General features: G+C 35.9%; 1 protein-coding gene across 1 annotated transcript in view; it reads right to left on the reverse strand.

Moving 5' to 3' along the window:
- Nucleotides 1–377: 377 nt before the first annotated feature.
- Nucleotides 378–25620, reverse strand: part of CFAP20DC (CFAP20 domain containing) — a gene marked incomplete at both ends in the record, with an annotated part of 62594 nt that continues 37351 nt past the window's right edge. Inside the window, 4 exons of the mRNA XM_084214526.1 lie at nt 378–490; nt 5755–5846; nt 18738–18799; nt 24871–25077. Of these exons, the coding sequence (XP_084070652.1) occupies nt 378–490; nt 5755–5846; nt 18738–18799; nt 24871–25077 (474 nt within the window). The remainder of the gene's footprint in view (nt 491–5754; nt 5847–18737; nt 18800–24870; nt 25078–25620) is intronic.

The following is a 25620-nucleotide window of genomic DNA, read 5'->3' on the forward strand; positions in this document are numbered from 1 at the left end:
CATCTCACAAAATACACAGTAAACAAGGAATTGTTTTTTTATTTCAGTAAAACCATGATTTACAAATAAACACCACCAACCTTCTTGATTCAGCTTCATTTGTTTTCATATGGAAGCTGTGAATATTGGAAATAAATTAGACTAGCAAATAACTGTCTTAGACACAAGGAACTTTTATGCTATGTGATCTTCCACTGCATTACAATTTAATACAAAGCTATAAAAATAAGACACTGTTTGCCAAATATATTAATTTGGTTGCAAAACTATTGTTTAATTTAAGTTTCGAGTTATGCAATAAATTATATGGCTCAGTCAGATTTTGGAAGAAGTTAGAAGATACTATGAATACAAAATAATATCCTCTGATGTTCTGACTATGCCAATTCATAGTATTTCCCAGAATTCAGGTCAAAGTAACAGTTCAGAAATGGATCATACAAAAGAGTCAAAACTTCCTCATCTTCTTCAGCACTGGGGTGATCTTCACCTGTGTGAAGTGGAGAAAGTAAGAATAAATCACTCTATTCCCTCAAACAATAACATAGAAATATCTTTCTGTCAGATGTGAGATTTTTTTCTTTCAAATGTATAATCTTCTGACTTCTGAATTGTTGCCTTCAAGATAACAGCAATTCACATTTTTATTATGTTTCTGAAGACTTGTACTTAACTTGAGGTGAAGTGAGGTCAGCTGGAGTTTGCTTAACAACTGGACTTTTCAAAGTTCAATGGAGCAGTTCACCAAAAGTACCTTTACTAATAGTGGATAAAAGTATTCTTAAGTGGTATTTTCCTCAATAACCTTCTTAATAATTTTTTAGCTTGAACAAAGACAGTCAGTGCATACTTAAGGCCTGTAAGAATGAAAGAATTTGGATGTCTGGTATCCAATATGTCACCTGAATATCCAGGATAGGTAAATCTGTGCAAAAGATCTTTCAGTGTCAGAGAGGAAAAAAGATTCTTCCAGACAATAAAAATTTTAAATCTAACTTGTCTAAAGTTATATTAAATGCAAGAAAACTTTCAGGTAACAGAAATGAATCTTTAGTCTAAAACACACTGATAAAGCCCTAGAGGCTTTTCTTATAGATGCTTTATATATTATAACTTCTTTTCTGAACCTCTGTGTCTTTCATATAAGCTAAATTTAAGTCATATGATCTACAGCTTTTTGATAGGAGATAATTCACTGCTGAATGGAATCTGTACCTTGAATTTCATCATAAATGTTCATCCCATCCTGAGCCTGCTCATATTGAGTGCTCTGCACACCCCAAAACTCCATGACAAGTAATGGCCTGTTATGCAAACAGCAATGATTTCACAGCTCTGAGTCCATTTACAGCCAGGATCACACAGCAATAAATGGGGATCATTATCTGGACACCAGAAAGTAACTTGGTGCATTTGATGCATACAGAAGTGTGCACTTCATCCCTTTAGAAGGTATTTCAGTTTTGTTTCCTCAGTATCATCTAACAAATACCATCAGAAAGAAACTGTCCTTCGCCCTAACCAAAAATAAGAAGGTAAAGCCAAATTGTTTCCCTCCCTGCTGTGGGTGCTTCATCAGGCCTGGGAAACTAAAGGAGATCAACTGGGATATTTTGTTTGGACAGCTCTTGGGAAAAGTGATGCAGTGCAGAAAGAAGGGGAAGAATTGAATATCTTTTTCTCCATTTCAGATCACAGTACCTAAGCAAATGGTGTTCATGCCTCACTCCCTTACACAGCCTCACAATTTCACCTGAAACCATGCTGGTATTTCCACTGCATTCTTCCTTGTATTATTTTGCTTTCCACTGCCTGTGCTTCACTTTAAAATTATTCTCTTTTCTCCCCTAAGCTTAAATGTCTCTCCTTTTCCTTGGGACTGGCCACTCAATATACTCCCTGGTTTGAGTTAGGAATAGGAAATTCTTCAGTCCCATCAGTGGTATACCTCTTTCCCCATGTGCCTTGAATTCATAGCAAATCAAATTAATATTGCATCCAGGACTAGCTGGATTTATACCTTTATATCAGTAATTCCCTGCATGTATTTTCATGTGACCAAAAGGAGAACTAACTTTTCTAGACCTATTTTGGTTTTAGTCAGGTTTCTTTCTTGTAGCAGCTCACAAGACCCCCAAATATAAGGCATTTCTAGGTGTTGCAACAAATTTCCAATGGCAGGAGGGGGTATTCAGTTCTGAGCAGACATATGAAAATCTCATTGCTGTTCTTCTTCCTGAATAGAAGTACTACTTAAATTAAGTGATACTCTTCTAGGAGACTCCAGTAGTATGTAGTGGTTGTGTTAGAAGGTGTCTTTCTTGTTTCAAGTGGTACATTCTGGGCAGCCTGACCATGTATAGGAAAGAAGTGCTTGTGGCCAAATTAACTGGTCAACAAGTCACTTTCAAAGAAAATTTCCTCCGTTGTTCATCTTGCCACCACCTAAAGTTTTGGGGTTGAAGCTGCTCAGAATTGCACTAAGAAACCTCTCTGCAGTTTAACTTGCATCTCATGGTGAAAGCAAAATCAAAGATTTTGTTCTTAAATCACTAAAAAATTAAATGGTGTTTTAGATGAGAAAATAATTTGATTTTAAATGAAAACTGATGTCTGTGATATACATTACAGAGGGATGAGTGGTTTTTTGTTGAGCTGAAAGAAGACTGAAGGTAGCTAGTACCTGTAAATACCTGTTACATGAAATGAAATGCTGTCCCACTGAAGTCAGGGGGACCATTGTTTTTCTGGAAAAATACTTGATCAAGATGTCTAAACCAAGACAAAAAAGAACAGGCAGGTATGCAGCAGCTTTTTCTGAACACAGAAATGAATGTACAAATAACAGTGTTGTTATTTGGATTGTTATGACAGCAGTGTTTACATAGTCACCACAATCTGGTGAACTAAAATAAATCTTTTCCCTTTTCACAGAAATATATTTTTATTTTATTCTAGGTTTTAATATTAGAAAACACCTTGTAGCAAATCTCACTTTAAGATGCATGCATCCTATTCTGACTCTGATGCAAGTCAGATGCACTGGATCAGCTGTCAGCAGATGGTCTGGTGGAGAGAACACTGCTGATATTTTCTCCAAGGTGATCCTTGAACTACAGTGCTCAAATCTATCCTGTAATTATGTACTGCAGGGTTACCATATGAATACTGTCAGCAGCTGTGGCCCAAAAAAAAAAGACTGTGTGGTTCCTAGAGTTTTTATAACCTTATCCCTTGGTCTTAAGGCCAAGATACCATAAAGTAAGTTCCAGAACATTTATAGCTTTGTTGATGTCACTTAATGTGGAGATTTTCTTGCTATGTCAAGATAAACAAAACTGTATATACCTCAGAAACATCAGTGCCCAGTAATGGAAAAATCTATGGAAATTTATCATACTTATGAGTCTATTCTATTGGGAAACCTGTTGAATAGAAGACTACTTCTCATTGCAGCTCACCATTTAGCTAATAGATGGTGCAAATGTTAAGAAGGAAACTACAGAGTGAAATCCTTTCTTGGAAAGAAATCACTTTTCCCTCTAAAGTCAAGCCTTAAAGTATAAGAATTGACCAATCTTTATTAATTTACTAATGCTGTACTATTTTTCTTTAAGGATACTTTTAGATAAAATTTCTATCTGGAATACATTATGACTCATTGCAGATTTTCAGGGCTTTTTGTATGCTTTTGTTTTCCTGTGATACTTGGAACACTGGAAAACTGCACAAAGTAGTGTTTATTATTTACAGAGGAAATAATATTGGGACACTTCCCAATATGAGAATTAAGTAATTATCTAATGTGGTACTAAATAATCACAAAAAGGTGAGGCTAAGAAGGGCAGAATTTTCTGGAATGGATTTGAGCATTCAGTTTGTTCTTCAGATCTGGTATATACCTATCAGTAATGAACCAGCTCTTTTGCCACACAAGTAATTGACCTCAAGTGAAATGAATAAAGAAAAAAAGTTTTTCCCAAAGTCCTCAAGACATATCACAGGACACAATTTATTTAGAACTTCTTTCAAAAATGGTACTCCAAACCATTTAGTTACCATGGTCCATTGGATTTTTTTTTTTTAAACCAAGGTATGTAGGAAAATACCCAGATTCTGATGTTTGATGGGGATGATCTAATCTGACAGGCCTTTATCACACAGCACTGCAGCTTCTCTGCTGCTTTCATAGAGAGGGGTGTCCAATAGCTCAGAAAAAATCCAAACTGTCCCGTCTGGGGAGGGACGGTCATGCAACGGCTTTGTTGTTCTCTCTCATTTCTTGGAGAAATGATCCTTTCAGTACAGCAGGGTTTTTTGAGTATCTGGAGATAGAAAAGTTTCTGTATGAAGTTATCAAAATTACAAACACCCTACATATACATGAGCCAGAATTTGACTCAAGGAAGGTACAAAAATAAAAGGGAAAAAAAAAAAGCTACGGTATATAGACAATTTCTTTTCTCCAAACGTGCAACCACAGGCACATGATGTAAAATATTTCAGCTTAAAGGAAAATGAGTTTAGGGACAATTCACAAAACAGTTTTGAAATTCTAGGGTGGATAACAGGAGAAATACAAATTCCCAAATATACTTATTTTTAAAAGCTTTTTAAAGATAGTAACACAATTTAAAAAATTACAAAAATTATAGGTTTACTGCAACAAGCCTTGAATTTCATAATACTAATGAAAAACATTCTCTGGGACCTTTCATGAATTTTTATCCAATGTCCCTATAGCTCAAGGATGACTGTTCAATTCTGCTTGGCTTATTTAGGACCCTTAACACAACATATTACTTGATTCTTCAAAGCAAGGTCCCTTCCTGACAGAAAAATTCTATTTTGCTGTCACAAACAATTACAAAGTCTATGTCTATGAAAATGTCCCCCATTTGAGGGGCATAATTTATTTTAGACAGTAAATCACTGAGCCATCTTTACCCCTTGGACAGCCAGAACAGAGGGGTCAGATTTATGAGAGCTCCCAGTAAATTCCTGAGACATGAAGAAAAATCTAAATGTCTGTCCTGGAAGTGTCCAAGGCCAGGTTGGACCTGGCCTTGAGCAGCCTGGCTGAGGGGAAGGTGTCCCTGTCCATGGCAGGGGGGTGGAACTGGACTCCAAGGTCCCCTTCAGCCCAAACCATTTTATGATACTCTGTGATGATGATCCTTCTGCCCTGTTTCCTAAGATAAGAAAAAGGGCATTTGAGGAAAACAAGGTATTTTCTTTATTCTGCTGTCGACTTTCCAGTTCTTTACCATTCTCTAAGCAAACACCATTAATAAACACAAGCCTGTAACTCTGGTGACAACAGGCCTCAGGAAATCACTCTAAGATTTCATTTAAAGCTAAATCTGCAATTTTTCTTCACAAGAGAAGTATCTCTTATGCAAGTATAATCATGCCTCTGAATAAGAATGTTTAGTCCTTGTGTTCTTATGCAGGTTTGCCATCCCTATTAGCATAAATTCCTTATTTTTAACAAATAAGATTAATTTTTTATGAGTTAATCTATATAAAGCCAGAACACCAGGAAACAGCAAGTGCATGATATTCTTCTAGCAAAGGCAAATAATACTACATGGAAAACTCTGCTACTTTGAGCTGAGATTGATAAACAAGGGAACTTGAACCCAGAAAGTAGTAGGATAGAAAACTATGAGAAGGCAGTACCAGCACTACAGAAAGAACATTTACAAGTGTCTTTCTACCCAGGTTCTTTGCATTGTCTTCATAAATTCCTACCTGGAGTTCTCTGTTTTGCTGAAGATTTAGTGTTCTCTTCTAGCTGTTGGCTTCCAGGAATGACAGGGGGACTAAACACATTTAAGAAGTCCCTGAAAAATACAAATCAAACTATCATCTTTAAAAACCCAGTCTGTGTTCCTATTTTTCCCTAATTATTTTGATTATTAAAAAAAAAAAGCCAGAAGAAACTGCAGGTTGTCAAGTGTTCTAAAACAAAATCAAGCTGGATTTTCTTATTATAAAAATAAACTTTACAGTTAATATAATTATTAAATGTTAAGACTTTCTCCATTTAGGCCTTTTCACTCTTCTGTTCACATTAAAATCTGTGATTTAAGTCAGGTTTGCTTTTCAGATTTCAGCTGATGTGGCTGTCTCAGCATAGGATGTGCAAGTATCACACAGAGTTATCCTCTGAAAGCCTACAGGACCCATCTGAGTCTTTTTCTGAGGAATAAAGGCTTGGAATGAACAACCTGTGGGAGACAATTTGATTAAAAATCCTTACCCCCTCTAAAGAAAGAGGCTCAAGATGTGTTTGGTTTGGTTACCACTGACTTGGCAGTGCTTGGTGCCCCTGCAGCAGGGTGACACAGAATGTGGTGTGACATTCTCTGTCTGGATGGGTGGTGACTTAGAGCTGGGCTTAGACAGGATGCCACAAACAGTTTTCTGCAGAGGAAACACTGGATTGAGTCTGAATGTTGTTGTTGATATGGGGGAAGAACACGAAATATTTCTATCAATTTCCTATTGTTATAAAATCTTGCATGTAATAGAGAAAAATTTGTTATTGAACATAACATGATTCTAGCTACTGGCTAGACAATATGGAGGATTCTTAACACAGGTGTCCTGCATTTATTTTACTTCTGTAAAGATGAAGATTTTGATGGGATCATCATCATAGAGGAGAGAGTACTTTCTTTTATTCATGGACAAATTATGTCTCTTCTGGACACTAGTGTCGTAATTTCTAAAAATTATTTTCATGCAAGCATACATTCATGCAAAGGTCAATGTTCCTTTCACACACCCCACTTCATGAAACACTCTCTTTGATTGTTGCAGCTCAGAGAAAGGAAAACAGAGCAGCTGTTTTTATTGTTCTTGTTGTCACATTTTTTTGTTGCAAACTGCAGTGCAGTGACAAAGTCCCTCATATTATACTATCTATCAGAGAAAGATAGCCCTGAAGGACACATCCATGTCACAAAGACATTCTTTGTTCAGGTGACCATGTCTTTACACATATGAAATAAATCTCTGCACACTGTGCAGAGCTGAAGCTTCCTTAAATTCCCATCTCTCCTCTGCAGCAGTAAAGAGCTGTAACACAATAAACTTCCATATCATCATTAACTAGACTGAACAACTGCAAGTCAACACCTGAACACAGAGTTTGAGGGACCTCAATGAATCACCTCATTTTGATAGAACCAGATCCAAAATTTTGGACCAAACTATTTCACTGCAAGGCAAGAGGTATGGAAGGGGATAAATTCCCATATGTTTGCTTCATGCTGATGGGAGCAGTGCAGCTCTAAAGAGTAAATTAAACTTGGTTTGGGAGTGATTTATCTTATGTTCCAACAGCTGGCACAAAAGCATTATACATGTGAACTTGTGCTCCAGGCTGGGGGGATTAGCCAGAGCTGGAGAGGTAACTTCAACATCCATGGCTTTGTCTAAAGGGATACATTTTTCCAAAGCTTGGCAGGTTTCTTTACATTCCAGACTTTAATTGTCTCAACTTGATTGTCCAGCACCAAGGAAATAGGAAATACAATTCTGGTTTCTGAAAAGCCTTCGTGATCTAATGTACAAGTTGCTTCTGTCAGAGAAATCTGGCGAGGCTCAGTCATCTGGTACAATTGCTAAAATATGCTGACTGCTTTGTTTTCTTTTTAGTTTTTCTGCTACTTCTGGACTTGTTATTGATTCTCCATCATCTCCTGTTGGCATGTGTGCATAATCTGGGTTGAATCTGGGGACAACCACCTATCTGTTTGCAGTCAAAATGGAAAAAACTAATTTTCCGCCTCAGGAAACAACTGTTGGTGTAGAAACCCAGCAAGTAGCATGGCAGACTTAAAGGAAAAGATATTGAATTTTCCATCATGTCAAAATGTAAAAAACATACTTTAACATTTTCTTATAGCATCATATTATTTTCACATAAATGTCCAGCTTCACAGCCAATCCCTCTCCTCTGCTGTTCAGCCAAGGCCACTGGGAGTTGGTACAACCAATGCCCACAGCCATGTCTGTCACTGTCACCCCATCTGCATTCCCTGAATGCAGCCAACGCCTCTTTGTCTACACCAAAGCTTCAGAAGTTTTAGGAACAACAGTGAAATGCAGGCTGATACCCAGTAGCATGGTAGAATGTATTTTCCATTGCTGTCCCTTGCATGTTTGGTTTGATCTGCCTGAAAATCAGCCCCAAAACCACGAGGCTGTGCCCGTCCTCCCAGCAGGGGCTGGCAGCACAAAGCAACAGCACCAGCCTCATTCTGTGCAACTGCACTGAAACAGAGCCAGCCAAGGCAAAGGTGATCTCTCAGAGAAACAGATCAAATCTGGGAAGGTAAGGAAGTATTGTGAGTGCTGCTCTGCACCTCTGCTTCCCAAGCTGCCTGTCCTTCCACAATCACCGCGGCTTTTGCAAAAGGCAGCGATGTCTGAGAGCCAGAGGAGAACCAAAATATTTCTGCTGGGACAACTGCTGAAACAAAAGTGCAAGGAGAGAGAAAGACAGTGCTCACTTCTGAAGAGAATTGTCTTAGTCAGACCAACACAGTTACAGAATAGAAAAGCTTTGGAGTACATATGCAGTTCTACCAGCCTGGCATAAACCAGAAGCACTTAAAGATTTGTGTTTTTCATATAAAACGTGTCTCAGGGAATTCCTAAAGAAAACAGGACCTGTAAAACAGAAAAGATGTTAGCAAGAAGGAAAGAAAGCTAGTAAGGTAATTACCTCCAATGGAAAAGAAAGGGGCAAATCATGTAGAAAACAATGAGGGAACAAGGTAATACTATGTTGTAAAAATTAAATAATATGTTGTTAATATTTAATAATATGTTGTTAAAACCAGTATTTGTGCTTATGAATAGGTTTTATTACTCAGGAAATTGATGAATTTTAGTTTGAAGTCTCATATCTGGAAGATCTGCATGAAATATTAAGTCTGAGAAATCAGAGATGAGATGATTTTTTGAGTAGCCAGGTGATTTTATCTTTGATTTTGTCCTTCATTTATTGGAGTCAAAAACTCTATTAAGGTGTTCAGTTTCATATTCATATTTATTTTGATTTATCTGACTCAGTAGAGGAATAAATACTTTTTCTAGGAGGTGCAAGTGTAAGATCTAATCATTTTGGTGGTTCTAGAAGGAGGCAAAGAAGTTTTTATCAATGTCAGAAGCAACAGAAATGTGTTGGAAAGTTTATTATTTCCTATTAAGACAGTCTTGATTCAGTTCATGTTTTTTCTCTCAGTGTCCAAGGAAAACAAACAGTTTTGCTATTCAACCCCCTCCCATCAGGACATGTAATTAAAACATTACAGTATTAGTGTTTCATTGTTGACTTAGTATTACTTTCAAGGATAAAACATTTTACACAATATATATTAAAAACTGGTTTACTACTTCTGTAAGTTAGTTAGCAAAGTCTAAATTAACCTCCTAAAAACTTGAAGAGAAATTAAAAAAAAAAAAAGTCATGAGTGCTGAAATCTTCCTGGTTAAATTACACTGGAGATTAAGAATTAGCTGTTGGTGGATAAACTTCTGAGGAGAGGGTTTACAGCAGGAATTCTGAGAGATGCTGCAGCTGAGCAGTCACAGCAAAGTTCCACAGTAAAATCTGCAGCTGCTTTTAGGAAGAAATTAAAGCATTTGTGTGTGTATGTGTGGGACAGAGGGTTTCAGTGAATTTTAAAAAAGCATCCTGAAAAAGGTATTAGACCTTGACAAAAGTCAAGGACCAGCATGGAGGCAAATGGCAATATTCTGAGAAACACAGACTGTGCTCTGTGTTCCTGCTTATTGTGGTTTTATTCTGAGTGAATAGAGAATATATATTTTTTATTAAAGAAGCTAGTTTATCTCATTAAAACAGAAAAGCTAATCACACATTCTGACTAATTAAACCCACTCTATTTATGCTATCAATGCCTCCAGCTGTAATCAATACAATCAATGTGCAATAAACCATCCAGAGCTTCCTGATAACAGCGTGGAATGCCAAATATTGTCTTTTGACATTGTGAGCTGCATTGTAGCAAGGCTCAGAAGGTTCCACACACACTCAACAGTATCATGAACCTTTAGAGCTTGCACTAAAATTCTTCATTATTCTGAAAGATATTCCACATACCAAAATATAGAGGAAATATTATATAATCTTTTTACATTTTTCTTAAAAACCTATTATTTAAAAATTCTTTAAAATACTTTCAGACAATAGAAGTCATATAGTGAAATGTCACATGACAGCTGAACTATGATGGAAAGCAAAAGAATCTTTTGGACTTATGAGCATCATTTTCAGTTTTATGACAGTATGGTAAATTTTGCAGAAAAAAGGCTTCCATCAGCAAAGTCTATTGAGAAAATTAATGATGCTTTATTAAGCAGCACTTATCAATGATAATGTATTAAAATTCTTACCATCAACAGAAATCCTTAGTATCAGAACTTTTTCACTGAAATCTTAATGAACACCTTTGATACTTTGATTTTTTCATAGATACTTTTGCAGATTAGGAGGCTGAGAAAATGTCAAATCACTTAGTATAAAGATTTTTACTATTGCACTGTCTTCAGATAGCATGCTTTATTGCATTTCTTTTGGATCACATTTAATTTGTATTACTTAAATCAATGGGATCATTTAATCCACTTTATTAAAAAAATGAAATGCTTCAGAGTGTTAGTATGGTTTTGCCCAACAATCTATACCAAAATTAAAAGGAATATTTGTTCAGCCTTGCAGTATACTGCCAAAGTGCAAGGCTAGGGTTCCATTATATCAAATCAGGGAATGAAAAACCAGCATTAGTTTTGTATCATTATGAACACATCAGATTGTCTATTCAACACCTGAAGGGTACAATCACTAAACCTACAAAAGATCAGATTTAACTGCATTACTCAGTGAATTTTTATGAACTTGAGAGGGGAATGAACTTGTGCCTGGGTGAAGTAAGCAGTGCAGATTTGCTGAACTGTGTTTTTACAGTGGATTATTTGACTAAGTGTGGAGGGCCAGAAAATGTCAATGTATGAATAAACTGTAAAAATATTTTAACAAAAAAAAAAGGACCAATTCCTGATATCTTGTGTAGCAGCTATCAACTTAAATCTCAGTGCATACTTCTGCTGTATTAGCAGTATTTAATACCATGAGAAGCAAATCCTGCTGCAAATGCTGAAAGTGCATAGTGATATCTTACCATGATGCCCCAAATGCAGAGTGCCAGCTCCCATCTAAAGGATGCTCCAGTTCTGCTAAAATAGAGAACTAATTTTCTCCTGTTTTTAGTTTTAGTTATATCTATTTAAGAAAATTTAGTAGAGACTACATCAGTTCTTAGATAAATTAATAAAAAGTCACCCGACCCCTTGTCCATTCCCTGATCCCACTTTTTTGGAGCATGAGTTGCTGGTTAGGCTCCTCTAGATTAAAGGTTTGAATTTTCAATTATTTCCATATCTCATCAGCTTCAGGCACATGTTTAACTTTATTAACTTAAGGCAAATTACCTACACACACCTGTTTTGTTTCTGCTTTGTCACATATAAGTCCTGAATGCATAATGGGAGGTTTGGGTTTATTTTTTAACAGGAGTAGCTCCATAGAAATAAATTCTTCAATACAAGCTTCAGCAGTGAAGCAATGACTTTTTTTAGGCTATTAATGATGAGATTTGTTTGATGTATGTAAAAAATGCCATTATTATTTGAATACCTGTTGAAACTAATTTCAGGTTCTGCCACAACACATGACTGTGATAATCATGAAATCACCTGAGCTTTAAGTTGTCTATTATTGTACATAACATGCTTTAAACAATTCAAGTTCTTGAAAATTAGTAAGTTTTTCCATAAAAATTCCATAAACTAGTACAAATTCAGTATTAATTTATACATCAATAACTGTTCAGTGCTACTCAGTTTCAGGTGGGGAAACTAGTGTTTTTATAAATGAAAAACTGAGTGGGTTCACAGAAGCAGAAGATATACTACCAAAAGAATACAGAATATACTTATACATAAAAATCATGGAGTTTTGAATGCATATTTTATCAAAAATCTTAAAAAATAACATAAATATATATCTTCCTATGACTTTGCAGGAATTGAAAGTCCTATTTTCAAAAGTGTTTAAGGGCAATCTGGCAATACATTGATGATTTAAAAAAAAAAAGTAAACCATGAGCTAAAATGGTGTTATTTTCCTGGAGTGCTACTGTAGTTTCAAGATATCATTAAATCAGCACAAAGCAACACTTATCATTTCCTGCACATTTTTCACAGTGAGCTGCATTCTGACTATGAGTAATCTGTTAATCTGTTCTCTGCCTCACAATCCGTCAAAGTGACAGATTCATTCCATCCCTAATACATAATATCTTCATTTACTGTATGCCTTACTGGAACTTTCTTTTTTTCCTAGCACTAAGATTGAGAAAATCACAAGCATATTTAGAAAATGCCTTTTTCCTTCCTCCAAACCATTTCAGCAAGTCCTTTTTGCCAATCACTGCACTTCTAGTGGAGGCAGGGACCTCCTTAAAAGCTAAATAATTTAATTGTCCATGAGATCATAAAAAGTAGAAGTGCAACCGTGCAGGGAACACTTGAATCTGCTCTTAAAGTCTTAAATCTCTAAATGAACTATCTTAGGGGTGCTAGATTGGATTCAAGGATAACAAAGAAGATGTGAATTCTACTTTCTAAACAAGATATTTGATAAAGTTAGGTGCTACTACAGGTATCTACACTATAATCATGCTGACTGGTATTGGCTGAAAATCTGACCTGTTAATGTTTTCCAGTTTGTCCTTCATTATCAAAGTTGAAATGGTAACTTTGTGCAGGTTATTAAAACCAAACACAGTCATCTACATCTAAAAATACAAATGACCTGAATTTGGAGGTTTAACAGCTTAGTAATTAATATATTTTGCTATTTGGTTCATGTTTTGTAGTTAAATATATGAAATTGCTATCATAACTTCTGTTGAATAGAAGGAACATTTAATTTTACTTAAAGACTGAATCTTTAGATCATCACGATGTTAGCTTGCTGGCTAGATCATGGTCTTGATATCCACTAGCAATATAAATAGGACTAGTAGAGGAAACCAGTGTTTTAAAACCTGATATAAGTAAATTACTAGCTTTTTCTTACTTGCTACTTGTGTTTCATTTATCAGAAGATCAGCTGTATAAATTGGAAGTAATGAATTTGCAAAGGTGTGTTAAAATTCTTTTGTGTTAATCTAACCTAAGCAAGTAAATTCTAGTAACTACATCAGATACTCATTGATCAGTGAATGAAATGGATTTGCACATTTAATGAAGTGTCTGTAAGGTAGGATGTACTTTTTTTTTTGGTGTACTTTTAACAACTGAATAAAAATTTTTAAAGAAATGATATTTTACTCTTCTGCCAGTTCAGGAAGCACCTGAATCTAGTGACTAGGAAGTCTTGTGGCAATCAAAGTAATTCCTTTTTCCATAACCAGCCACCAACAGTGTCTGACTGTTCTGTGCAGTTCCCAAGATGGGCTAAGACAGACCTTAGGTGCTGGCTGGACCAAAGCCACTTGTCATCCAAAAACACTGGAGATGCCCTGGGAAAAGCCCCAGGGGCAAAGGGCCACAGCAGCAGCTCAGCTGAGCATGGAGAGACTGTAACAGACTGGGAACAGGGATCTTGTCCTTTCCATCTGACATGTCTGAGAGGTAAAATCTTTTACTGCCTATTCTCCATTTTTACATATAAACATGGCCTTTGTTTGAATGGCCCAAGAATACCCAGAAAAATGTGCAACCAAGAAAATTATTCTCGGTAAGTCCTGAAGCTAAAAAAATAAAATTAAAAAGAAAAAGAAGAAGAAGAAAAAAAAATAGACTACCTTACATTGACATGGATGTAACATGTTTGAAAGTATTTGTATGAAATGTTTGAAAGTATTTGCCATATTTTATATTTATATCCTTAGTGCATATGCTGTCACGTGTCCATGTTCTTAGATTCCCATACAAGGGAAAGGCATTTTTGGATTATTTTAACAAGCTTTAACATGTTAGCTGCTTGGTTCTCCATAACCTTTCTGCAGCTAAGCTTTTTAGCATCATGATTTAAAAAATGTAACCTGTTCAATTAGATGGTTCCTGTGCCATTTGCTTATTTTGTCATGTTCTTTTTCATGCACATTATTGCCTGACAAATGCAGCAGAACTTTGCTAATTCAGATTAACGACTGGGAGATCTACTGCAAATTACTCTATTTTGTGGGTAAGTAACTGAACAAGTAAAATCAAAACCAAAGTACATTTTGTGATACATTGTTCTTGTTCACTTATTTTGACAACTGTTGTGTAATTTTATACTACTTCATAATGTAATATTGTCTGTTTTGCAGAAGTAATGGTGGTGTATGATTTTATAATGAATCATAAGAATAAATATGCTTCTTTGTTTGAAAAAAATCAGTCTTTAAATGTGCTTCTTAACTAAGTGATTCTGCTATTCAAACCTTTGCATGGAAATACAAAGGCCTCTTGTGCCTGAATTTCACACCCTGCACAAGGGAGAGGTTCTGGTGTAGTGCAAATAAATGTTATAGCTGCAATCCCTCTTTTACTGCACCATTTCATGGGTGAGTTTAATTTTACAGAATCTCTCAACGGTATAATAACACATGCACCAGCTATTGGAATGTTTAGTTTTCATCTGGGATGGATGAGAGTACTTGAATGGTAGTCTCAAAGCTGAAGATACTTTCAATATTTGAAAGTTTGCAGCTGATGTGTTTTCTATGCTAGAATCACTGATATTATGCAAATTATGCAAATGTCAGGTACCATGGTAATGGCAATATATATGGTAACCATAGGTTCTGAAAAAAGACTTCTCTAGAAGAAAATTCCAAAGAAAGAGAAAGAAAAGATTTATTCTCTAAAACCAATAGAGTGTTCAGAATGCATAGAAAGAGGTGTTCATTATATTTACATATAATTTATATTTATAACTAACATACCTAAATTTTACCAGTCATCAAGTTTGAATATAATTAAAAGATACTTTTAGTTAAAGGTACATGTTTATGCACCTCATGATTCATTACCTGAAGTGCTGTGCAGGCATATCATTACAAAAATAAGAAAATTGCATTGTTGGAAACAGTAGCAACTGAGGATTTGGGTTCTTTTTTTTCCCCTAAGGTAAAACCAACAACTTTTTAAAAAAAAGTTATTGTCCTCCTCAAACACACCACTCTCCATATCAGTGAAACATTTTATGGTGACTAATCTCAAATCTATAACATTTACCATAAAAGGGATGAAAATGTTATTTCCTTTTCTTTGGGTCGATTGCATTGTTTAGTTTTTTGGGTTCTTTTTGATCATAGAGGGAAGAATAATGATGACATCCTCATCAGTCTAACTTAACAAATGTAGGTTACAATGACAAGACAACCTGCTGTAGTCAGCTCATACCAAGCCCACATGAAGGGAGGTCAATGGCTCTTAATCATTTGTCACAGGCTGCAGAACTTACCAGCTAAATTTAGATAGAAGAAACTGGAAAAGAAACATCTGGATAAAACCTAATTGAAATGCACATTTGGCACAAAATCATTTAAGTAAAATATACTTCTTGTGAAAGGATACTTAATTAAATGTTGAAATATTTGTTTCTGTGGAATGACTGTTTGAACAAGAGGAACAAATTTTATTTGTGGTTTGGGAAGAGTTGAGTAAGATGCCAAGACAGGGTCTAGTGAGGCAATGTTTATAAAGACAGGGTTTTTCTAATAAGTTGAAATCTTTCTCTAAGGCAGAAAAATAATCTTTTATCAGAAATAAATGTTCTGGAGAGCATCTGTAGAAGTGTATAAAATTCTTTAATAAATTAGGTTCAAGTGATCTTTTTCAGAGAATAGCTCTGGATACCACAATTCAGTATGGCTGAAATTCTAGAACACTTATGATCTTCCAGGATTTCCTTTAGTGAAACTTGCAATGACACATGAATAGTTTGGAGGAGAAAATCTTACTAAGGAGATGCTGGTTATATAGCAAAATGTAGTCCTTGCACTGGAGAAGAAGCAACACAAACAGTTACAGCTCCCTGTGTGCAGAGAAGAAAGCAATTCCTGAGCTCTCAGCAGCACATCAGTTGTGGGAATTGCAGGGCCAGGGCAGGAACAGCCACATCACCTCACTCTCCTGGCCCTGCAGCCTCAGCTGTCTCCTTTCATTAACTGGTTCTCTGCCCTGCAGAGCAGCCCCAGCTGGGCTGGTTTCTGTGGCAGGAGCAATATTCTTGGCAGAGTTATGACCTTTACCCAGTGGAACCAATGGACAATGAGTTGAGCTGAGTCTCTTATTGACTGAATTTCCATTACCTTCACAGGCTTTCTTTCCTGGCTTGTCCTTTTATCTTATTATGGACAGAACCTACATTTACTGGACAATAGCTTCCACATTGGTCTCTTCATTTCCCAGAAGATATACACTTTTAAAAATTACTCTCAAGACCTGTTCTTTACCCCTCTTTACAAAAAAAACCTATTTGTTCATTCAGCAAATGCACCATGTAACTGTCTTTATACCATAGCATTTACACCCACACCTAAAGGGGCTGTATTTCAAATATTCCATGTGTTCCCTACAAAGCTATAGTAGGCTTACAAAGTTTTAGACATTTTCTAGTTGCTTATATAGGATTTGTTAAAATTGCCTTTAGAAACAGTTTAGGAACTAAGTTATAGAATTACCATCAATTTTATTTCCTCCTTATTTAGGTACGCATCCTCTGTGAAAAACATTACAGTTTTCCATTATAAATGAAAGGTAACGATGTGAATAATGGTATTCAAGTCACATCCTCTCCAGTTTTTATATCATGATGCAAACTGACCTCATAATTTTGTCATCTTCTGTATTTACAGCCCAATAATGCATTTCTGGCAGTTCACAAGGGTTATTGAATTTATGAGGCACTTGCAAGTCAGGTATTTTATGAATACCACCTGCATTTCTCAAAAATGATTTCTAGGGAAATTTAAGTCTACTGTGTGTACTGGATTAAAATAGCATAAGAACTAAGTAATAAATTATACTATTTTGTTTTAAATTTTATTATATGGAAACACAAGTTTTCATTGTTGATCATATTAACTTGCTATGATGAAACACTTTCTTTTTACAGATAATGGTGTTTATTTGTTTTTCCAGTATATAAAATGTACCAAGTACCAAATTTCTTTAGCACATGCATAAAAATAACTTAATAAAATCTGACTTAACCAACATATGGGCAAAAAGAAGACAAACAATGTAGCTTGCACTAAAATATAGGCAATTATAATGTCATCAGAATTATAAAGTCAATTTTGGAATAAAGAGTCCAAAGTTCTGTCTCAAGGTACCTCCTGTTGTACTCTGTGGACTGTAGTCAATTATCTCTGTCCACTTCATCCATTCATCCATCCAACTTATGAGGAGATGGTTCCTTAGACAACCATCACCCAAGGCAGAGAGGTCTTCTAGACAAACAGAAGTACCTTGATTTACTTGTGAAAGGGAACAGGAATCCAGGATTATTCTTTTAACTCCAGTAATATATTGGAAATATATGGCTGTGTCTTGCAATAACTGATGCAACTGGGTGAACTTGCACAGAAAGTTTCAGATGGTTTACTTCATAAAATCTAATCAGAAGATCTTGAATCCATAAAAATATGGATAGCAAGTGAGACAAGTGGCTGAAAACATCTGTGTGAGGAGAAACACATTATCCTGCACAACTGACTGACAGTGAGCTCCCAGAAACCATTTCAGAATGTTGGTAAACTATAAAGAAGTTGTAACTGAAATGTCCTCTCCTCCTATCCCTGCCCCCCAACACACATATATCATCCAGTTAAAACTTGGACAAGCAAAATCCACATTAATGACACCAAGTGAAAGTGAAATAGGACTGCTTTTAAAAATTAGTGCACCTCTTGTTGAGGCAGTTAAAAAATTGACAAAGTGATGTTAGAATTTCACAGGTACAAAGCAGGTCTGAAACTGGACAATTAATCTTGATTGTCTCAACAGTCTCAATGTGATTAATTTTCCTTAGCCACCTTCTCCCCTTGTCATCTCACCTTACAATGAATTCACGGGGATTTTGTTCCTGATTCCAAACAAAACAGATCAAGCTAAAAATCTGCCACACAAAATATGCTGTAGACAGGATCCTTTTGCTCTATCCCCAGAGTGTTGTAACCCCCTCTCCTAACTGGGCTATCTATTGAAAAAAACCCTTTCTTAATAAGTAGCATTAAAATCTTTTGGAACCAATTGATTCCCTGACACCTACAGTCACATACAGAATTCTGGCTCTAAGCCTTCAAAGCAGAGAGGGAGAAAAGAAATAGATGAGAGTGTATGTATGTGAGATGAGGACGATTTGCTGAATCACACATCAAAGCAGATGCAGGAGCAAGGCCTGTGTCAGATACTTTAAATACACAGTGGTACATCCAAAACATGCAGGATTCAGTTCTGTGTTCCCAGACAGCTCAGACATACTGTAGACAATGACTAAAACGAGCAATAAAGCCCTCTGAGAGGAGGTTGCAATTGAAAAGAGATTGAAGATTAAATCAAAGAGTGTCACATTTAATATTCAGAACACTCTAACTGAATCCTTACTGCCTGGGCTATAAATGGAATCTTACCGTGGGCTGGAATGGGCAAGTGGGCTCATTTCTTTCTGATAGTGATGCTGCTGACTGACAGGCTGTGGAAAACAAAAAGAATGGATTGTTTAGAAGTATGTCAGAGATCTGGTATGAGCATATACATTTGCAGCCTCTGATATTAGAATTTTGCAGTCTTTTTTCTTAACTGTGAAATTAAAAATGGATATTCTGGTCCTAACTGTACAAAAGTACAACTTTAAAGATGATTTTTGTCTGGGTAGAAATACATATGAATTAAGGAGGTGATCACACAGTTATTTCTCTGCTGCCTGTGAGAGTGTTGGGATATCAGTAGAATTCAGAGATGGAGGGTGGTAAAGTCTGGTATGACAGAAGAGTCTGGATTGAACATGTGTACAAAGCATGAGGAAGAAAATCTTGTTAGGATCTGTGCAGAGTGAACCATTTTTAAGAGTAGAAAACACCAAGGGAGAGGTAAGAGGGCTGGCAGACCAGGTTATAAGCAGTAACAGTAATTTTAGCAGCCCCAAATGAAGATTACTGAAGCCCATATGATTCTCCAGGGCACTGCAGCTTTGAAGCCTGAATTAAGCTCTTCATGAATAGCTAACAGTGGACTGTATGAATATTCATACAAGACATGATCATTTCCCAGTCAAATCTTACCTGCCCATTGTACAGGGCCCAAAAGTTTCAAACTATGTTTGGTTCATGGCATTAAAAGGAGTTACTTGCAAGAAAAATCAATATTCATAAACTGCTGTAAAAATTCAAAAATTCTAAAATCCACAAATACATTTTCTCCCAGTATATGTATGGCTTTACCAGAAGAGAATCTCCCTGCCATTATCACACACCTCAAAATCAGTTCTAAACAAATCATTGCAGGAAATGCAAAAGAAGTGAAAATGTGAGCATACATTGACAATACTTGTTCAATTTAGTGCATTAAATAAATAAAACAAAGTGTTATTAAATGATTTTTTAAAACAAAATTTAATATAAAAATGAGTATGTCCTCCTGGTTTCAGAAAATGGAAAGAGATTTTGTAAAATATATGTTCAGGATGAATGACATCCTAATTACTACCAAATATGACTCACTGCCTGGTGATGGCTAGTGCAATTCCCAGATGATAGCTAGTGGAAGATGAAGACAAGACAGAGAGTGAATTAGTCAGTCTATGAACCAGAATATCTGTCTAAATAATTTTTAGTCTCATTTCATAGTAAAGAATACTCTTCCTCAGCTTTGCAATTTGACTTGATGTGAACAGATCCCTCCAGGGGTTGTCAAACTGAGCTCACAGTTGGCATAATTCTGAGTTTAAATAACACTCCTCTTGTCTGTCAGACTTCAGTTCTGCCAGACCATTTCTGTGTTGTCTCCTGAAGACTCACAAAGGAGGCCAAAAGACCTTCCAGAAATTAGGTATGAACCTGGAAGTACTATTTCAAATATTTCTCAGATCAAGACTTATGTGACTGAAGTTGTATTTAGGAAGTTCCTTGTGGAACAAGTAATCTTTCTTCTCTGTGAGTACTCCTTACTTAAAAGAAAAGTTTTAGTGATGGACATAATTTGGATTCTGCTAATGCAACATTATATCACTATTAACCCACTACAAGCTTCCAGGATATATCAGTGAGCCATTAGGAGAATCATCCTTCTCCTTTGCATTTCTGATGAAAAACAAGGACCATATGTAGTAAGATATCCTGAATTCTCCTATAGAACTTTCTCCAAAATGTTTGTGTTGTATCTGAATTGGTGTCTGAAGTGTGGAAACAACTATCCAAGAAGCTGAATGGGCCAATTGTCTGACAGGGCAGGAAAGTCTTACAAGATCTCTAGAAAAAAAGGAAGGCATTTAAATAGAAATATTTTGTAAGCTTTGCAAATTGTCTTGGATAATGTATGTATGTGTGAGTATAAACTTCACATGACATTCTGCAATATAGAGAACTGTGTCTGTCATAGTGTTGCAAATCTAGCATGGATTTTCATAGGTCTTAAGATTTAAGAAAACATTCAGGTAAGACATGGTCAAATAAAATATTTAAAAATATTTTATTCTACAAACACATATTTTTGAATTGAAACTGTGCCCCACACACATTTTACAAGGGTTTACAATCCTCCTTCAAAGTAAACCCATTTTAAAGTAGAAGTTTTTCATATTTATAACTGAGGCTATACTAGCTAATGTATAATATTCAAAGTGATTTTATTCCTTTTTGGCTGTCATAGTTTACAGCAGAAGCTAAACCACTTACATTTCAACATTTTCTCCTGACAGCATATATTCAGTTCTTGGTAGATTATCATAGAATATAAATCCACAATTTTAGTACATCTGTTTTGTAGTTGTTAAGGACATCTGTTCTAACTGCAGCTCAATAATATGATTGATCTATGTGCCTTTACATTGACAAGGGTTTCTCAGATTCATTAGTCAGTAACATGACACTTTTCAATGACTGGAAATCAGGCTAAAAATGGTTAACTGATGAAAAAATTAAACTCACTTCGAATGTGGTTTATATATAAAATATTACTTTGATACATAAATTCACTATCTAACATGATTATACCCTGCCCTGCCTTGCAAAACATCAAAGGTATTTCAAAATTAAAGAGACACAAAAAGCTGCCTTCTGGTGGTGCTGTTGCCATAGATTCCACCTAAAGGACACAAATGTATAAAATGAAGAAAAATTTGTAAGAAAATACTCCTTATTTATCTTTGAAAAACATAAGAGAAAGCAATTGATACTACTGATTTAAAGATTTAGAAAGATACAACCTGGAAACACATGTAAGCATGAAAGTTTAATCATGACAAGAATTTCAAGCTGTATTTAATTTCTCAAATTTCAATATAAGGCTTATTTCTATTTCTTTTCTATATACTGCACTGCTAAAATAATTTACCTATGCAATGGAAGATGGCTACAGATCTATATCTATATACATATATATATCTAGAAAGTTTTTTGCAGTTTGTACATCTGATTTTTGGAAGGATTGAGCATTTGAAAATTCTCTTAAACAATAGTGGTACTAAAGATCAGAGACATAAAACCAAATCTGCTTTTATTCTACACATCTATTTTTTACATAAGAGATATATATAAGGAATAAATATATATATAAGAAACACTTCTTTATAAGAACTGGAAGCTGAGAAAATGATGAGTTCACTAGTAGTGGGAGATGAAGGGATTGAGAACAGCTCTGTGGAGAAGGATTTGGGAATATTGAGGGTTGAAGAGCCAGACATGACCTGTCAGACCAGAATGCCAATTGTATCCTGGGCTGCATCCAAAGGAAGCATTGGAGCAGGTTCCAGGTTCAGGAGGGAATTCTGCCCCCTGTGAGACCCCACAGGGGTCTGGAGCTGGAGTGAGCTCAGAACAGGGCTGCAAAAATTATCAGAGGACTGGAAGATGTCTCCTGTGGAGAGAGGCTGAGAGAGTTGGGGTTTTCAGCATGGAAAAAAGAAGGCTCTGGGAAGGTCTTACTGCAGCCATTCAGAACCTAAAGGAGGCTTTACAAGAAGGATGGGGACAGAGTTTTTAGTAGGGCCTGTTGTGGCAGGACAAAGAACAACAGGTTTAAACTAAAAGAGTGTAGATTTCGAGCAGATGCCAGGAAGGAGTTTTTTACAATGAGGGTGATGAGGCATTGGAACAGATTGCCCAGAGAAGCTGTGACTGCCCATGCCTACAAATGCTCAAGGCCTGGTTGGATGGGGACCTGAGCAACTGGGTTTAGTGGAAGGTGCCCTTGCCCAGTGGTAGGAGGGATGGATTAGATGACCTTTAAAGGTCCCTTTCAAATGAAAGTATTCTATAATTCCATTGTTTTATGTCTTACAGAAAGAGAATGCATAACTAAAGAATTTCAGCTAGCCATTTGAATAGTGGCACAACATTGCTACTCCCAAGCCTTCTGAAATGTTGTAAGCATGTCAAAATATACTGACATTTAGCATCAACATACCAACAATTGCCCCAACTACTCTTTTAAAAGCTTCTGTGTTAAAAGAATGTGGGGTGATTAAATAATCACCTCCATTAACAAATGTTGTTAAAGCCTTCTTAGATACCAAAGGTTTACAAAGTGAATTATCAGCCTCACATAGATACTCTGCATTTTTGCAAATGTTGGAACAGAATTACATCGAGTAGTGTTAAACACACAAGTCCATACTCAAAAAACTTCCATCATACCCATGAATAGCTTGTGCTCTGGCTGATATCTCAGCCAGGAAAATGTGAAGTGCAGCAGGAGATTCTGGGGACTGAGTGACACTCTACTGGCCCAGTGCTGCTCTCCACAAAGGCTGAGGTAAACGGGTACAGAAGCCCTCAAAAGCTGAATTTCTTTGCTTTTGTGAGGGATTAAGTGGTAGTCTTTATCTGAGAAAGTTTAGGTTTCTTTCCTAAGTTATCCCTCCTTGGAAATGAGGTTCTTGCCATTGTCTCTTGAACCCTCAATGTCCGCCTTGAAAAATGCAGAGGAGAAACCTGACAAGGCTGAATGTGTAGGGCACACCAAACTCTTCAGTCAGCTGAATGAAATGTGAAGAACTCTCTCAAAGACAAAATCTCGTTTTTTATGCTTGAATTATGTAGAGAAAGATAGCCATAAAGGGCTGTTATGAAAAACTACAACTATATTAAATTGCAATTTATATCACTAACCTATTATATCTAAACACTATTTTAACTTGAAGCTACAGAAGTTGATCAAGGCAGTAAGATCAAAGAATAGTCTTTGCATTCACTGAATACTGCAGCAGTACATTTTACTTTAAAAGTTCATTTTGTTTTAGTTATGTAATTTGTATCAACCAAACCTGACGTGTCTAAATATTCTTATCAATTTCCTTATAATTAAACTACCAAAAAATAATGAGACTGCTATTCTCTATATTTAATTGAGTTCCATTTGTCTGGTCTTTCAGATTTGTACCATGTTTGAGCCTATTTAATGAGTAGGGAGAAAACACATTGGAAATATTAAATTAACAAATGCCTAATGGAGATGTATATCAAAGAGTTAATACCAACTAATGTTTCTCTGATGTCCTACAAGATATTCCTCTGCAAATCAAGTTCTTATTTGTACAATCATCCACTTATCAACACATTTATTCTCATTTGAAGCCTTCATTTAACAGGATACTCCAAAGTTCCAGCACTGTGTTGATCATTCACTGTGGAAAGTTGCTGCTACAGGCCTCTATTTGGACCCTGTAGAACCTTGAAGGTAATTTGCACCTAAATTTCAGAGCATTTACTCTGCAATACTTTATATTGGGGCAACACAGCTGTGTTTAGTTTCCTAACATTGGATTTGCCTCAGAGCTGTGCTCTGTGCTTTACTTAAGCCACATTCATTGTTTATTATTGCCTCAACTGTAATAAAATAACAGCTATATTGCTGATACATATATGGAGTATGAGGTTATCTAGTTTTACAGCAGCTCCTGCTAGTACCTTTATATACTTCCTGAAATGTTATTCTGTGCTTTCATACATTCAATACTTTTTGGTGGAATGCAACAAATACTCTGCTTCTTATAGCAGCACTGTCACATAGTGCAGCTGTGTGTGATTCTGTACCACTTTGTACCAGGACAAATAATGATCCAAGGTGTAAAATACATAATGATCACATACTAAGCGCTCAGAACTACTGTAGCTTTTTGCTGCTTTCTCCTGCTTCAGTTCTTTAAAGATTTAGCTTTTCAGTAATGAGACTTTATCGTTGTAAGAAGCAATTATTTTCCATTACTCACACTGTAATGCAGCTGCTGACTGGTATATCTGGGTTTCATTCATTTTGGAACTATTTTTAAGTACTATATCACACACCTGCAGGTTGTCAGCCACTATTGTGATGAACTGTACAGCCTACATGATTATTCAGAATTCTAGGAAGGAATATATATAATAGATTTGCTCTTTTTCCATGGTGGTACTAGAGAACATGCTGGAAGTGCATGTGTCTTGGTTAAATGTTTTACTTGATAAGTTCTGAGAGCCCTCGGTAATGATATCTTAAATTTCAACTCTACTCAAAGAAAATTTAGCATTTTCTTTGACCCCTGAGAAAATACTGTGGGTTTAGACTTACTGGTGGGAAACAAGAGTTCCAGGTTGCTGTATCATCATCACTGCTTATACTTAGGCTGACATTGCAGCAATTGATCTGTGTGGCACTCAGCCCATGGGAGATCCCAGCATCCCATAATTCTTCATTTTGTTGTCTCTTCATGCTGGCCAGCATCTGTAGTTCAGATGAACTCAGTCTATTTGACTGGTACTTTTTCCTGTCATACTCCTGTGAAATAAATGGAAAAGTCAACAATATAGACAGGATCATGGAACAGAATAGATGAATGAAACCCAGAGAGACCTTGGAGAATCTCTCAGAGAATCTTTAAAAAGCTTCAATACTGAAAGAGAAACAAAATCTTTATTAGAAAAAAATGAGTTAACAGATTTCTGTTCACCTATGAAGATCAAGCATATTTATAAACAATTACAGGAAGGAAGAACACCACAAGCACTGTAATGAACTGCAGTTTTGATCCAGGTTATTTGGTGAAGTTGCTGTTCCACTGCAATTAAAAGTAGAAGATAAAAACAGGCCTTAAGAAGTTAAAAAATCCATCAGATATTAAATGCAAATCTTGAATTAAAGCAAATCCCACAGTTATCACAGTATCATCACCATCAATGTAACATTTAGTTATTGGTCAAGCACAGCATAAAATTTCTCTGGGAAGCCATGCCAACACTAAATTGCAAAGGTTATTCTGGCAGTTTGCTAGTGTATGAATTTTCAAGTAAATTTCAATGTCTTTTCACTTTTCTGCAAATC

This window comes from Fringilla coelebs (assembly GCF_963513975.1).
Source record: "Fringilla coelebs genome assembly, chromosome: 13".
NCBI classification, from domain to species: Eukaryota; Metazoa; Chordata; class Aves; order Passeriformes; family Fringillidae; genus Fringilla; species Fringilla coelebs.